This window comes from Dendropsophus ebraccatus, chromosome 13 (assembly GCF_027789765.1).
Source record: "Dendropsophus ebraccatus isolate aDenEbr1 chromosome 13, aDenEbr1.pat, whole genome shotgun sequence".
NCBI lineage: Eukaryota > Metazoa > Chordata > Amphibia > Anura > Hylidae > Dendropsophus > Dendropsophus ebraccatus.
The window spans coordinates 11763531-11781160 of NC_091466.1; the positions used below are offsets into that span (position 1 = coordinate 11763531).

The window sequence follows — 17630 nt, forward strand, 5'->3', positions numbered from 1 at the left end:
CATGTAGAAGAGAAGCCCCCACTGTACCCTAAATAGTATTCTGGCGTCTCTGTGTTCTATATAGTAGTTCGGCCACTCTGTCTCCGTATAGGCCCCTCTGTGCACCCATATAGTAATCAGGTCCCCCTTTGAGCAATCATGTTGTAGCTAGACACCTATGTACCGCCATACAGTAGTAAGGCACCTCTGTCCTCCCATATAGTAGTTAAACCCTTTTGTGCCTCCATATATTATAGTTACTCTCTTTGCTCACGTATAATAGTTAGGTCCCCCTGTGCCCCAATGTAGTAGTTAGGCCCTATTTGTGCCCCCATATATTAGTTGGACCGCCCTGTCTCTGTATAGTAGTTACTCCCCTCTGTGCACCAATATAGTCAAGACCCCCTCTGTGTATCAATATAGTGGTTAGGCCCCCTGTAGGTAGTTAGCCTGGTAGGCAGGCATCCTTGTGTAGGTAACTCACTAGTAATAAGGCCCACAGTATATAGATTTCTTCATGTAGACATCTCTTGTAGGTAATCCCCTCCGGCAATTAGCATCATGGGACTGTGTGTTACAGGACGGAAGTGTGGTCATGCAGAGTTATATTTATCACTAGTTACATACTGACTGTGACAAGTCTTTTTTTTATTTATTTTCTCTGTATAATTGGTTTTTTCAGGATTCTTCACTCCACATTGTCAGTGCTGAAGCAGCATAGAAGAAATCTGATGACTCTAAAGGAGAGAAGAGCAGAGTTAGGGGGAGTATGGTCTATACTGGGGGCAGGATGGGGGAGTAGGGTCTATATATAGCTATTATATCCCTGCCACCACTAGGGGGCGCTCACTACATACTGCTCCACTATACAGATCAGTAGGAGCTATATACATCCCTGTGCAGTGAGCGCTCTCTAGTGGCAGCAGCATCAGGTAAATTATTACTCACTTGTTCCTCTTCCTCCTCAGACACTTGGGAATCCAGGAGTATCTCTATCTGCACCTAAAGAAAAGAGAAAAATAGCATCAGCCTCATGTGATGATCCCAGGACCAGTCTATAGGGGTCTATAGATTGAGAGGAGACTCAGTGAGGAAGAGATTAATGCACAAAAAGTATGTGACCCCCTGGGCTCCTCCTGCAGTGTTCTATATACTTACTGGGCCTCCTGGATCCCCACTGATTCCTCGGATGAGGGCTGCTTTTCTTGCTCTATATAGTGGCCTGGGTCCCTGGTCCGACTTTCATGGAATTTTCTGTGTATGAAAGAAGAGGACGGGTGGATATGACTTAATGGCCGTGTCTGTTACAATCCAACCTAGACAGATTGGTGGATGGCTGGAAATGGTCTCTCTGTTACCTCACCATGATCACTCAATGACACCTATCAGGGCCGGATTCCATATGGGACATATAGTAGAACTGGCCTCTTGGAGCGCTGCACTCTCTCTTTCCATCTGTGGGGAGGAACAGAACATATCCAGGTTAGGACTATTCTATGCAACTATATTGTCCATAGCAACCACTACACTTTATTTACTGTAAGCTTTATAAACCTATAAAGTCAATGTCACCTATAAAAAAAAACTTTGCAGTGATATACTTACTTTTCATGTGGGTAGTTCTCCTCCTCCTCATCGCTCTTCGTCTCTTGCACCTGATCCTTCTCCACCATCTCCTGCTCCTTCTCCTTTCTTATTTTTCTGTGGTGAACTCCGATTATCCGAGCACCGGGTGGAGCAAATTTGGAATCAGGTGTGGTGAGCTGGGACTTTCTTTCTATATTCTTTGCAGGAGTTCTTTCTGTGCTCCAACACGTCTGCCAGCTCTGAAGTCCATACTGTCAGGATCAGGGGAAGGTGAGCCCACTATGTCATGTGCTCGTCTATCCCTAAGGGCGTTGTCTAAGCGTATCCTCTGTTCTTCACGAGATACTCCTGATGGTGGAGATAGACTTTCCCAGAGGATGCGCCAGGTCGCTACCTCTCGAGATAGACAAAGCATGTGATAGCTGGTCCGGGCAAATGAGATGGCACCTGTGTTCTGCCAAACTGACAGTACAGACAAATATGCACACACAGGACACACCAGATAAAAGGAAGGAAGCGCACACACCCCCTCTAGTGGCCGGATCTATATTACATGCAAGGGACACGTGGCTAAGCCCGAAGGCCTCAAGGACTAGCAGCGGTGAATGAACATGCCGCGGCTGAAACGCCCACCCGTCATTACATATACAAATTACCAGCTTCACCTGCTTCTGAGCTATAGATACATCCACACTATCTAGCTGTGTCAGCCTGAAACCTATAGAAGACTGTGATGGAAGACTATCTATAATGGCTGAAATCTTCACCCAGCAAGGAGAAAGCTCAGACACCGCGCTTACAGACACCACGCAGAGACCGGAAAATCTACTTGTTACAGGAAACAAACTCTGGTGGGATAAATGTGCCCGGGATTGGGGAGACCAGCGGACAGACGCCGTTTACATCTGAAACACACAGAGAGGCCGCCTCCACATTAACACCATCATGGAACATCATGAGGTGTCCGCCCTGCATCTACTGATGAGGACAGGGGGTCAGCTAGGGGCTTTGAGTAGGAACAATGGCGGCATTAGTATGCTGCGGGAACACCTGGGGGAGGTAGTGAGCAGGCAGCCGATTGAAGCGTTGGAGCGAGCGGGAACCGCTGAACCCAAATGAAACACTTTGTAATTGGCTGCGTCTGAGCAGGAATCTGGATTCAAATATAAAGAGGTTGCTCCCGCTTCCCACTAAATCGCCGCGAATGGCCTGGAGGAAGAAGCTCCCAGCCGCCCACCCTTTTGTTTGAGACTTTAGAGACTGTTGCAGACTTTATAGTGGGGTGTAGTCTCCTGGTTTAGTCGGGGAGGATAGGAAATTGACTGATGGACTTTTTATATTTACTTTATGTTGTTAATGTGTTGGTTATTTACTGCTTTAATAATATGTAACCCTTATGAAGTACCACGGCCATGAAATATTGCACAGTCAAGGTCTCTGTTTTTTTTTTTTTTTTAAGATGCCGATCTCCATGGCTGATAGGATCGGGATCATTAAAATGATTATTCACCCTCAGGACTATATTGGCAGTCCTATTAAATTCTCAGATTTGGGGAAGAAAGAGGGCAACAGTGAAATACATAACCTGGACACAGTTGTGGGGTGAAGGGATAACATGGCTCAATGTGTTGAATAACATTAATATATGGATTGAATGTTATGCATAAAATCATACAGACTTCTGCACCACCCCCTCCCCCTACCACGCCACCTCATCCATCACCTTCATCCTCTCCTCCTCCACAACATCCGCTTCTCCAGCACCTCATCAACCACCTCGACACTCTCCTCCACCATCCTCTCCTCCTCACCTCCTCCTCCACCACCTCCTCCTCCACCACTCCGTCCTCCAGCACCTCATCCTCCTCCACTAGCTCCTCCTCCTCCACTAGCTCCTCCTCCTCTTCCACCACCTCCTCCTCAAGCACTTCCGCCTCCTCCACTACCTCCTCCAGCACTACTACCTCCTCCAGCACTACCGCCTCCTCCACTACCTCCTCCAGCACTACCGCCTCCTCCACTACCTCCTCCAGCACTACCGCCTCCTCCACTATCTCTCCCAGTACCATCACTGCCTCCATCACCACCATCTCATCCAGTACCATCACTAGCACCTCCACCAGCACTACCGCTCCGTCCACTACCACACGCCTCACCGCCATCACCATCTGCACCAACACCTCTCTCACCACTCTCACCAACTGTCCTTCCACAACAAAATCGTCCACCACAATCACTACATCCTCCATCAGCATGATCACATCCTCCACCACTACCCCCGTCATCTCCTCCTCCACCAACACTACCTCCTCCGCCATCTCCTCCTCCTCCAACACTACCTCCTCCTCCATCTCCTCCTCCGCCAACACTACCTCCTCCGCCAACACTACCTCCTCCACCGACAACACCAACTCTTCTGCTCGCTTTTCTCTCTCCTACAAATAAAGAAGAACAGTCAGGAGTTACTCAATGGGGAACCTGTCATATATAATATAGTATATACCTGTAGGGATCAGAATAGAGGGGTAATCCCATCATATATAATATAGTATATACCTGTAGGGATCAGAATAGAGGGGTAATCCCATCATATATAATATAGTATATACCTGTAGTGATCACAATAGAGGGGTAGTCCTATCATATATAATATAGTATATACCTGTAGGGATCAGAATAGAGGGGTAATCCCATCATATATAATATAGTATATACCTGTAGGGATCAGAATAGAGGGGTAATCCCATCATATATAATATAGTATATATCTGTAGGGATCAGAATAGAGGGGTAGTCCTATCATATATAATATAGTATATACCTGTAGGGATGAGGAAATTCTAGCAATAGTTTCACCCTTTGTTATAGAAGAGAAGGAAGGACACAGCAGACTTACCTCCGCCAACCACTAAACACCTCTGGAGATTCTAGAGCTCTGCAGCTGCTTATATACTGTGTGTGATGTCATCATGACCTATACAGGAGCCTTTTGTGATGTCATCATGTAGGGGGAGGGGCCACAATAACTTGTATAGTAGAGCTGGCTCAGTTGCCCCTAGCAACCAATTAGCTTCCACCTTTCATTTTGCAATAAGTCTGTAAAGTATAAAGTGGAATCTGATTGGTTGCTAGGGGCAGCTATGCCAGCTCTACTTTACAGCCCTGATAAATCTCCCTCATTATTTCCAATAGGAAAGATGTAAAAGTTTTATTAGTTGTATAAGTTTCCTAGAGCTGGAAAGAGCCGGATGTGTCAGTAGTGGATAGTCCCCAATAATGGCCGCCTCTATGTAACTCTGCTAGATCCCATCCTATGGCCTCAGCAGTGTGTGACCTCCTGTATATGACACAGGGGATAGATCCTTATGGGGCACAGCAAAGAGACAATTCACAGGTAGCTGGAGAAATACTACAGGGAAAACCGCAATGTGTGGACACAGTCTAACAGAGATGGATAAACTCTACACTTGTTCAGGACCCGACCACAAGAGGGCGCTACGTTCCTTCAGTAAATGTTAGAGTGTATCCTCAGTGAGCTGCTGTACCATTCACTGGTATAGAAACAAAGGAAGCTCCAATATCCACAGTAACATGGGGGGATACAGGGGAGAGGACTGGTGTGTGGGGTCTGTATACAGGGGAGAGGACTGGTGTGTGGGGTCTGTATACAGGGGAGAGGACTGGTGTGTGGGGTCTGTATACAGGGGAGAGGACTGGTGTGTGTGGTCTGTATACAGGGGAGAGGACTGGTGTGTGGGGTCTGTATACAGTGGAGAGGACTGGTGTGTGGGGTCTGTATACAGGGGGAGAGGACTGGTGTGTGGGGTCTGTATACAGGGGAGAGGACTGGTGTGTGGGGTCTGTATACAGGGGAGAGGACTGGTGTGTGGGGTCTGTATACAGGGGAGAGGACTGGTGTGTGGGGTCTGTATACAGGGGAGAGGACTGGTGTGTGGGGTCTGTATACAGGGGAGAGGACTGGTGTGTGGGGTCTGTATACAGGGGAGAGGACTGGTGTGTGGGGTCTGTATACAGGGGAGAGGACTGGTGTGTGGGGTCTGTATACAGGGGAGAGGACTGGTGTGTGGGGTCTGTATACAGGGGAGAGGACTGGTGTGTGTGGTCTGTATACAGGGGAGAGGACTGGTGTGGGGGGTCTGTATACAGGGGAGAGGACTTGTGTGTGGGGTCTGTATACAGGGGAGAGGACTGGTGTGTGTGCTCTGTATACAGGGGGAGAGGACTGGTGTGTAGGGTCTGTATACAGGTGGAGAGGACTGGTGTGTGGGGTCTGTATACAGGGGAGAGGACTGGTGTGTGGGGTCTGTATACAGGGGAGAGGACTGGTGTGTGGGGTCTGTATACAGGGGAGAGGACTGGTGTGGGGGGTCTGTATACAGGGGAGAGGACTGGTGTGGGGGGTCTGTATACAGGGGAGAGGACTGGTGTGTGGGGGGTCTGTATACAGGGGAGAGGACTGGTGTGTGGGGTCTGTATACAGGGGAGAGGACTGGTGTGTGGGGTCTGTATACAGGGGAGAGGACTGGTGTGGGGGGTCTGTATACAGGGGAGAGGACTGGTGTGTGGGGTCTGTATACAGGGGAGAGGACTGGTGTGTGTGCTCTGTATACAGGGGGAGAGGACTGGTGTGTAGGGTCTGTATACAGGTGGAGAGGACTGGTGTGTGGGGTCTGTATACAGGGGAGAGGACTGGTGTGTGGGGTCTGTATACAGGGGAGAGGACTGGTGTGTGTGTGGGGTCTGTATACAGGGGAGAGGACTGGTGTGTGGGGTCTGTATACAGAAGGAGAGGACTGGTGTGTGGGGTCTGTATACAGGGGAGAGGACTGGTGTGTGGGGTCTGTATACAGGGGAGAGGACTGGTGTGTGGGGTCTGTATACAGGGGAGAGGACTGGTGTGTGGGGTCTGTATACAGGGGGAGAGGACTGGTGTGTGGGGTCTGTATACAGGGGGAGAGGACTGGTGTGTGGGGTCTGTATACAGGGGGAGAGGACTGGTGTGTGGGGTCTGTATACAGGGGAGAGGACTGGTGTGTGTGTGGGGTCTGTATACAGGGGAGAGGACTGATGTGTGGGGTCTGTATACAGGTGGAGAGGACTGGTGTGTGGGGTCTGTGTACAGGGGAGAGGACTGGGGTGTGGGGTCTGTATACAGGGGGAGAGGACTGGTGTGTGGGGTCTGTATACAGGGGAGAGGACTGGTGTGTGGGGGGTCTGTATACAGGGGAGAGGACTGGTGTGTGGGGGGTCTGTATACAGGGGAGAGGACTGGTGTGTGGGGTCTGTATACAGGGGAGAGGACTGGTGTGTGGGGTCTGTATACAGGGGGAGAGGATATGCTCTAGGCTAGGTACATGTTAGAATGGATACACTTAGAGGAGAGGATACGCTCAGAGGAGAGGATACACTCAGAGGAGAGGATACACTCAGAGGAGAGGATACACTCAGAGGAGAGGATACGCTCAGAGGAGAGGATACATTATTAAAATATCTAGACGGTCAGAATCATCGACAAAGTATCTGTACAAACTAGTAATCCATCTCTCTATCCCATAGAAGCCCGAAACAAATACATCGACAATTTTCAAACAACTGTAAAGAGGGATGTGGTAAAACTTATAATTATCAGCTGCTGTATGTCCTGCAGGAAGTGGTGTATTCTCTCCAGTCTGACACAGTGCTCTCTGCTGCCACCTCTGTCCATGTCAGGAACTGTCCAGAGCAGCAGCAAATCCCCATAGAAAACCTCTCCTGCTTTAGACAGTTCCTGACATGGACAGAGGTGGCAGCAGAGAGCGCTGTGTCAGACTGGAAAGGAATACTCCACTTCCTGCTGGACATACAGCAGCTGCTATGTATGGGAAGACCTAAGATTTTTCAATAGAAGTAAATTACAATTCTATATAACTTTCTGAAACCAGATGATTTGAAAGAAAAAGATTTTTGTTGGAGTACCCCTTTAACGTTTGTACAGTATTTGCTTACTCTGTTTTGTATCACTAATCCCTCAGTATGTAATCTATGTTGTATGTTTGTATGTAGAGCCATGACTTAGGACTGTTGAGTCCGAAACCCGTCGGAATTTTTAAAGGCGTTGAAATAAAAAGCTGAAGAAAATTTGTGTTTTTGGTTCATATCGGGTCATGGTCTGATATTTGGGCCCTGTATGACTGAATCCACCGTTATGTGGATACTCTGGCGTGTCAGGATTGTGATTGTGTCTAGGAGGGGCGGCGGGAGGGGGGGGGGGCCTCAGCCGGTACTCAGTGTGTCTTCTTCATGGCAAACGGGAGAAAAGTCATCTCCAAGCATAGATTTAGGGTAGCTGCCGATCCTGTAGGTGTGAATGGACCCTTAAGCCATGTTTCCTGAAACTGCTTAGGGCTCGTTCCCACTGAGCAAAAGCAGCTGAATTTCTGCGCTGAATCAGCGCTGAAATTTCAGCCGTTAAAATAGGTGCAGAGCTAATTTCCATTGTGTTGAATGGAAATTCTGCTCTGCAGTTCACACAGTGGAATTTCCGCACTGAACTAATCCGCTTTCCGCCAGAAGAATGAACATGTTCATTCTTCCGCTAGCGGAAGCCTATACAAATCAATGGGGCTCTGATTTTCTGTTTCAGCGCGGATTCAGCGCGGAATACAAGCGTAATACAAGCGGAAATTACTCGCTGAATCAGCGCGGAAATGGGGAAAAGGGGGGGGAGGAGGATTCTAGTATATGTTCTGGTATAGTCTAGTTTACTCACCAAATACTCGCTGAATTTCAGCGCTGAATGCATGCGGATTCAGCGCGGATTACTCGAGTATTCCGCGCTGAATTTGTCAAGAGCTGATTACGAGCTGAACACTTTCCTAGCAGAATACGCAGGGATTCTGCTTGCATTCTGCTTATATTCTGCTCGGAATTCAGCGTCAGTTGATTTCAGGCGGAAATATTTCCTTGCGTAATCCGCTCCTTTTGCTCTGTGTGAACGTAGCCTTAGGACGTTGGCGCTCTGGATGTTCGGGCAGCCCGATAATGCAGATATTATAGCGGAGTAACCGATTTACCACAAGTCCACCTTCTTGGTCAAGGATGAGATAGATGGAGCAAGTTATATGGCGGCCCCCCCGGGACAGTGTCGGACTGGGATATACCCCATGTGGGCATCCCCCTCCAATATATATACCCCATGTGGGCATCCCCCTCCAGTATGTATACCCCATGTGGGCATCTCCCTCCAGTATGTATATCCCATGTGGTCATCCCCCTCCGGTATGTGTACCCCATGTGGGCATCTCCCTCTAGTATGTATATCCCATGTGGTCATCCCCCTCCAGTATGTATACCCCATGTGGGCATCCCCCTCCGGTATGTGTACCCCATGTGGGCATCTCCCTCCAGTATGTGTACCCCATGTGGTCATCCCCCTCCAGTATGTATACCCCATGTGGGCATCCCCCTCCGGTATGTGTACCCCATGTGGGCATCTCCCTCCAGTATGTGTACCCCATGTGGGCATCCCCCTCCAGTATATGTACCCCATGTGGGCATCTCCCTCCGGTATGTGTACCCCATGTTGGCACCCTCCAGTATATGTACCCCATGTGGGCATCCCCCTTCAGTATGTGTACCCCATGTTGGCACCCTCCAGTATATGTACCCCATGTGGGCATCCCCCTCCAGTATGTGTACCCCATGTACGCATCCCTCTTCAGTATGTGTACCCCATGTGGGCATCCCCCTCCAGTATGTGTACCCCATGTACGCATCCCCCTCCAGTATGTGTACCCCATGTGGGCATCCCCCTCCAGTATGTGTACCCCATGTGGGCATCCCCCTCCAGTATATGTACCCCATGTGGGCATCCCTCTTCAGTATGTGTACCCCATGTGGGCATCTCCCTCCAGTATGTATACCCCATGTGGGCATCCCCCTCCAGTATGTATACCCCATGTGGGCATCTCCCTCCAGTATGTGTACCCCATGTGGGCATCCCCCTCCAGTATGTGTACCCCATGTGGGCATCCCCCTCCAGTATATGTACCCCATATGGGCATCCCCCTCCAGTATGTATACCCCATGTGGGCATCCCCCTCCAGTATATGTACCCCATATGGGCATCCCCCTCCAGTATGTAATCCCCATATGGGCATCCCCCTCCAGTATATGTACCCCATATGGGCATCCCCCTCCAGTATGTATACCCCATGTGGGCATCCCCCTCCAGTATGTACCCCATGTGGGCATCCCCCTCCAGTATATGTACCCCATATGGGCATCCCCCTCCAGTATGTAATCCCCATATGGACATCCCCCTCCAGTATGTGTACCCCATGCAGGCATCCCCCTCCAGTATGTACCCCATATGGGCATCCCCCTCCAGTATGTAATCCCCATATGGACATCCCCCCGTAGACTACAAGACATATGTTAGGGCTGTTTGCAATAGCTTTGGCAGTCAGGGTAACTGGCGGAGTGTTCAGTGGCCCCCAGCCTGTGTCTGGTCCATGAATATAATAGCAGCAGTACAGACTGACAGCAGGGCAGCCTATACAGAAAGCAGTCGGCTGTCACCTGTAATGTAGCCGCATGTATACCACATGCATGGAGCTCCTATAAGTCGCAGATCCTTGTGAATAGAATCCCCAGCTGCAGTGAGGACTGACACACATGCAGCACATAATAGTATATAATGCGGGGGGTGTACAGAGCTGATGGCGCCCCCACAGGTGCCAGCTATCAGTCATATCTTATTTGCTGGTATTTTAGGTAATGTAATCCCCAGTGCTCAGGCAGCCTGGACATGAAAGGGTTACGGGGCTGTGATGTCAGTGGGATCCCCGGCATAGAGGAGGAGGAGGACGGCTTCTCCATTGTTGATCCTGGTTACCACGGGAGACGTTGACAAAGCAAGATGATCTCCTCCAAGAAACTCAATAGGGCTCAGCCATAGAGGCCATGAGTGTGCGAGACGGTGAGCACGGGACACGGCCGCCCTCCCCGCCAGGACACTAGGATCCCTCCGGTATGTGATACAGCTGTATACCGCAACCTGTGTGTCCCCTCCGGTATGTGATACAGCTGTATACCGCAACCTGTGTGTCCCCTCCGGTATGTGATACAGCTGTATACCGCAACCTGTGTGTCCCCTCCGGTATGTGATACAGCTGTATACCGCAACCTGTGTGTCCCCTCCGGTATGTGATACAGCTGTATACCGCAACCTGTGTGTCCCCTCCGGTATGTGATACAGCTGTATACCGCAACCTATGTGACACTAGGATCCCCTCCGGTATGTGATACAGCTGTATACCGCAACCTGTGTGTCACTAGGATCCCTCCGGTATGTGATACAGCTATATACCGCAACCTATGTGTCCCCTCCGGTATGTGATACAGCTATATACCGCAACCTGTGTGTCACTAGGATCCCTCCGGTATGTGATACAGCTATATACCGCAACCTGTGTGTCACTAGGATCCCTCCGGTATGTGATACAGCTATATACCGCAACCTGTGTGTCCCCTCTGGTATGTGATACAGCTGTATACCGCAACCTGTGTGTCCCCTCCGGCATGTGATACAGCTGTATACTGCAACCTGTGTGTCCCCTCCGGTATGTAATACAGCTGTATACCGCAACCTATGTGTCCCCTCCGGTATGTGATACAGCTGTATACCGCAACCTGTGTGTAACTAGGATCCCCTCCGGTATGTGATACAGCTGTATACTGCAACCTGTGTGTCACTAGGATCCCTCCGGTATGTGATACAGCTGTATACTGCAACCTGTGTGTCACCAGGATCCCTCCAGTATGTGATACAGCTGTATACCACAACCTGTGTGTCCCCTCTGGTATGTGATACAGCTGTATACCGCAACCTGTGTGTCCCCTCCGGCATGTGATACAGCTGTATACTGCAACCTGTGTGTCACTAGGATCCCTCCAGTATGTGATACAGCTGTATACTGCAACCTGTGTGTCACCAGGATCCCTCTGGTATGTGATACAGCTGTATACCGCAACCTGTGTGTCCCCTCTGGTATGTGATACAGCTGTATACCGCAACCTGTGTGTCCCCTCCGGCATGTGATACAGCTGTATACCGCAACCTGTGTGTCCCCTCTGGTATGTGATACAGCTGTATACCGCAACCTGTGTGTCCCCTCCGGCATGTGATACAGCTGTATACCGCAACCTGTGTGTCCCCTCCGGTATGTGATACAGCTGTATACCGCAACCTGTGTGTCCCCTCCGGTATGTGATACAGCTTTATACCGCAACCTGTGTGTCCCCTCCGGTATGTGATACAGCTGTATACCGCAACCTGTGTGTCCCCTCCGGTATGTAATACAGCTGTATACCGCAACCTGTCACCCTGATCACTACTAAGCCATCTGACTTGATGTGCTTCACTACATAGTGGTCTCCATCATCTGCTTACTGCCATGTGGTGCCCTCATACCCCCCTCCTTTCTTGCCACCTGTTAGCATGGCACTGGCCGCGGTATTATTCAGAATCTCTTTGGCGGTAATAATGGAAAAATGTATCGAAGGGTTGGGGGTACTGTTTCTCAGTGGCACAATGTCATTATGGTAGTGTTACTTGGCACTATATGGCGGTACACCTGCACTTTCAGAAAAGATGTGGGCTCCTCATATAGAGCACTTATATTTGCACACAGTTTGGCACTATTATGTGTTCTCTGTACTTTTCTGTAGGAACCACTGTATGGTAGTATTATTTAAATGCTGTATACTGCAAGGCAGTATGATGGGCTTGTTTTGGACACTACATATTGGTATTGTGTAGGCATCGTATTATTCGGACACTAATATGTAGCAGTGGCTTTATATACTAGGATTATATTGGGATTTATGGTATTTCTGCTTAGTACTATATGGCGATATTATCAGAACAGTGTTCATCATACGGCACTACTTTTGAAGCAATGCTATGTAGACATTTGCATTATACGGTACTACTACTGTTACTTGGGCACTATTATGTGTTTTCTGTACTGGAATGCTATGTAGACACCATACAGCAGTGAGATGTGGGCACGGTATGGCGGCATTATTTCGACACTGTATTATGTATTCCCTGTATTGTAACATTCTGTAAGACGTGTAATGTCGACACTGCATGCCATTAGTTGGCACTGTATGGTGGTATTATTTATACACTGTATTTTTGTTCCTTATTTTGTATTGTTACTTGGGCACTGTTATGTGTTCCCTATAGTGTAATGTTATGCAGGAACCATATAGCTATATGATGTAGGTACTGCGTGCTGTTACTTGGCTATGTGTGGTGCTGTTATTTGCACATCATATAGTGCTACTACTTGGGCACTGCTATTTGTTCCCTTTATAATAATGTTATGTAGGCACTGGATATACATGTAGGTACTGTCTGCTGTTACCTGGCACTTTCTGTTTGTATGACTCATCTGCACTATATGGCGCTGTTGGATACTGTTATGTTAGTATCATAGACAGTAGTGTTTTGCTTGTTCTCTTGTGTACTGTGTGTTTGTAATATTTATACAGTACAGTTTGGGGCACTACTATTGAGGCATTATATATGGCGCTATTAGATGCTATTATGTTAGCACTATATACAGTATTTATGGGTGTTCTTGTGTGTACTGTACATTAGTAATATTTACGGCACTACTATACAGACTATGGTAACATGTTTAGGGCACCATTATAGAGGCACTATATGGCGCTGTTGGATACTGTTATGTTAGTACTATATACAGATATTGTGTGATCTCTTGTGTACTGTATGTTGATAACATGTTTGGGGCACTATTATAGAGACACTATATAGTACTGTTGGATACTTTTATGTTAGTATCATATACAGTTGTTCTGAGTGTTCTCGTGTATACTGTATGTTGGTAATATTTATGCAGTGCAGTTTGGGGCACTACTATAGAGACACTATATACATTGGATATTATTATGTTGGTACCATGTACAGTTGTTGTGCGTATTCTCATGTGTACGGTTTCTTAGTAATATTTATACAGAGCTGTTTGGGGCACTACAATAGAGACACTATATACAGTAGCGCTGTTGGATACTATTATGTTAGTACTATATACAATTATAGTTGGCCTTTTGTGTACAGTACGTTGGTAACATGTTTGGGGCACTATTATAGAGACACTATATACAGTAGCGCTCTTGGATACTACCATATACAGTTGTGGTTGGCCTCTTGTGTACAATATGTTGGTAACATGTTTGGGGCACTACTATAGACACTATATAGTAGTTTTCCAGAGGTACAGCATGGTGCGGTATTATTTAGGAGCGTAGTGTCATGGCTGACCCTCTTTCTCTTTGTCGCACATCTTAGACATCAGTCATGGCTTCTGGGGACTTGCAGACGGAGCCGCCGAACCCTGAAGACTCCGGACCACCGCCTAAGCCTCGCCCCCTGAAAAAGAAAAAGAAGAAGGTGAAAGAGGAGCTGAAATTGTCTGGAGATGAAGGCGGGAAGAAAGAGCAGGACTCCTCAGTCAGTCAGGCCGAGATAGAGGACCTGACCAAGACTGGACACAAGGCCCTGGTGTCCCGGGACCTCACGGCGGCCATGTCTTGTTTCAAGAGGGCCTTCCTCCTGTCACTCAGCACCAAGCAGAAGGCCGTCCAGCGGGCCTGTGCCTTTAACCTGGGGGCTGTATATGTAGAGACTGGGAAACCAGAGAAGGGGCTGGAGTTCCTCCTAAAGTCCCAACCGAGGGACGGAGACGGAGAGGAACCCAGTGGAGACCTCTACTTCAACCTGGGCACGGCCTATGAATCCTTACAAGACTTACCCAGGGCGCTGGAGCATTTCAGGAAGGCGGTGCTCTTCTACAAGCCCTCAGAGCTGGGCAGCGAGGCCGACGCCCACATGAAGATGGGGTACTGCTACGTGGCCATGAGGGACAAGGCCCGAGCCGCACAATGCTTCCAGGACGCCGCAGACTCCTACATGGAAGCTCAGAGGTTGGACATGGCCGCCACTGCCCTCAATGAGACCGCCAACTACATGCTGCAGAGTCACAGCTACGACTCCGGACACGTCCTCCAGATACTGAACCAGACCCGCATGGTGTGCGGCACAGTGACCAGGAGAGACCTGCTGGGTATGGGGAGGATAAGCACTACATCATTGTGTCCTCATGTTATACCACACCCACATAGTGATATGGAGCATGCTGGGATAACCTGGGGATCCCCTGTATATAATTATATATGTACAACTGGTATAACCTGGGTATATACTGTATATAATATATATGTACAGCTGGTATAACCTGGGGATCTCCTGTATATAATTATATATGTACAGCTGGTATAACCTGGGTATATACTGTATATAATATATATGTACAGCTGGTATAACCTGGGTATCTCCTGTATATAATTATATATGTACAGCTGGTATAACCTGGGTATCTCCTGTATATAATTATATATGTACAGCTGGTATAACCTGGGGATCCCCTGTATATAATTATATATGTACAGCTGGTATATCATGGGGATCTCCTGTATATAATTATATATGTACAGCTGGTATAACCTGGGTATCTCCTGTATATAATTATATATGTACAGCTGGTATGACCTGGGGATCTACTGTATATAGTTATATATGTACAGCTGGTATGACCTGGGGATCTACTGTATATAGTTATATATGTACAGCTGGTATAACCTGGGTATCTCCTGTATATAATTATATATGTACAGCTGGTATGACCTGGGTATCTCCTGTATATAATTATATATGTACAGCTGGTATGACCTGGGGATCTACTGTATATAGTTATATATGTACAGCTGGTATAACCTGGGTATGTCCTGTATATAATTATATATGTACAGCTAGTATAACCTGGGTATCTCCTGTATATAATAATATATGTACAGCTGGTATAACCTGGGGATCTCCTGTATATAATTATATATGTACAGTTGGTATAACCTGGGTATCTCCTATATATAATTATATATGTACAGCTGGTAAAACCTGGGTATATACTGTATATAATTATATATGTACAGCTGGTATAACCTGGGGATCCCCTGTATATAAGTATATATGTATAGCTGGTATAACCTGGGGATCTCCTGTATATAATATATATGTACAGCCGGTATAACCTGGGGATCTCCTGTATATAATTATATATGTACAGCTGGTATAACCTGGGGATCTCCTGTATATAATATATATGTACAGCCGGTATAACCTGGGGATCTCCTGTATATAGTGATATGGAGCATGCTGGTATAACCTGGGTATCTCTTGTCTTGCAGCTAAGCTATACAATGACATTGGTTTGAGCTATGCCCAGCTGAAGGTCTTCTCCCTGGCGGTGGAGTGCTTCCAGATGGCGCTGCCGCTGTGTCAGGAGGATGGAGCGGACAGACATAAGGAGGCGGTGGTCCTGCAGAACCTGGGGGCTGCATACAACACCCTGGAGCAGTATGAGGAGGGGCTGGACTATCACAGGAGGGCGGCATCCTTACACAGTATGTAGTGGGGAGATTACAGATATTATATATACATATTAGATGACATCAGATATACTGGATGTGGCCGGTATATAACGTACAGTACTTATATAGGGGTCTGGTGATGACTTTCCAGCTGTCATGATGCACTGTGACCTCTAGAGGGAGCTGTATGACCATGCTTTGTATAGATCAGGCTCTGTGGTAAATAGCTGTTACTTAGTGATAGTGAATGGCGCTCTCTGTAACACCGACGTGTTTCTTTCAGGCGTGCTCAGTAACCGCAGGGCGCAGGGACAGTGTTTTGGAAACCTGGCCTATGCTCTGAGTCAGCTGGACGACCACGAGGCTGCGGGGGAATATTATCTCCACTCACTGCAGGCGTTTAAAGACTCAGGTACTGAACGTGTCTGCCGCGTGTACCGCCTAATGTACGGCCTGAGGGATATGAGTGCACCGATGGTAATAGACCGCCATAGTGCCCCCATAACTAATACTCCTATATGGTGACCCAGGTACTGAACGTGTCTGCCACATGTACCGCCTAATGTACGGCCTGAGGGCAGCAATAACAATGTGTAATAGACCGCCATAGTGCCCCCATAACTAATACTCCCATATGGTGACCCAGGTACTGAACGTGTCTGCCACATGTACCGCCTAATGTACGGCCTGAGGGATATGAGTGCACCGATGGTAATAGACCGCCATAGTGCCCCCATAACTAATACTCCTATATGGTGACCCAGGTACTGAACGTGTCTGCCACATGTACCGCCTAATGTACGGCCTGAGGGCAGCAATAACAATGTGTAATAGACCGCCATAGTGCCCCCATAACTAATACTCCCATATGGTGACCCAGGTACTGAACGTGTCTGCCACATGTACCGCCTAATGTACGGCCTGAGGGATATGAGTGCACCGATGGTAATAGACCGCCATAGTGCCCCCATAACTAATACTCCTATATGGTGACCCAGGTACTGAACGTGTCTGCCACATGTACCGCCTAATGTACGGCCTGAGGGCAGCAATAACAATGTGTAATAGACCGCCATAGTGCCTCCATAACTAATACTCCCATATGGTGATCCAGGTACTGAACGCCTAATGTACAGCCTGAGAGATCTGAGTACACCAATGTGTAATAGACCGCCATAGTGCCACCATAACTAATACTCCTATATGGTGATCCAGGTACTGAACGTGTCTGCCACATGTACCGCCTAATGTACGGCCTGAGGGATATGAGTGCACCGATGGTAATAGACCGCCATAGTGCCCCCATAACTAATACTCCTATATGGTGACCCAGGTACTGAACGTGTCTGCCACATGTACCGCCTAATGTACGGCCTGAGGGCAGCAATAACAATGTGTAATAGACCGCCATAGTGCCTCCATAACTAATACTCCCATATGGTGATCCAGGTACTGAACGCCTAATGTACAGCCTGAGAGATCTGAGTACACCAATGTGTAATAGACCGCCATAGTGCCACCATAACTAATACTCCTATATGGTG

At 48.0% G+C, this 17630-nt stretch overlaps 1 protein-coding gene and 1 long non-coding RNA gene across 3 annotated transcripts in view; one reads left to right on the forward strand and one right to left on the reverse strand.

Annotated features, from left to right (window-relative positions):
* TTC24 (tetratricopeptide repeat domain 24) overlaps positions 1-17630 on the forward strand; it is a 36573-nt gene that overhangs the window by 6482 nt on the left and 12461 nt on the right. Inside the window, exons 3-6 of one of the 2 annotated variants that reach the window (XM_069949768.1) lie at positions 948-1461; positions 13949-14723; positions 15904-16119; positions 16370-16498. In XM_069949768.1, coding sequence (XP_069805869.1) covers positions 13958-14723; positions 15904-16119; positions 16370-16498 — 1111 coding nt within the window. In that variant the 5' untranslated portion in view covers positions 948-1461; positions 13949-13957. Of the gene's footprint in view, positions 1-947; positions 1462-10508; positions 10598-13948; positions 14724-15903; positions 16120-16369; positions 16499-17630 lie in introns of those variants that run through there. The other variant, XM_069949769.1, reaches the window with a different exon arrangement.
* LOC138770650 (uncharacterized) lies at positions 639-2221 on the reverse strand. The gene is made up of 5 exons (XR_011359480.1): positions 1585-2221; positions 1343-1434; positions 1138-1233; positions 928-981; positions 639-716 (listed from the first exon to the last, which is right to left on the reverse strand). It is a non-coding gene; the product is annotated as an uncharacterized lncRNA (long non-coding RNA).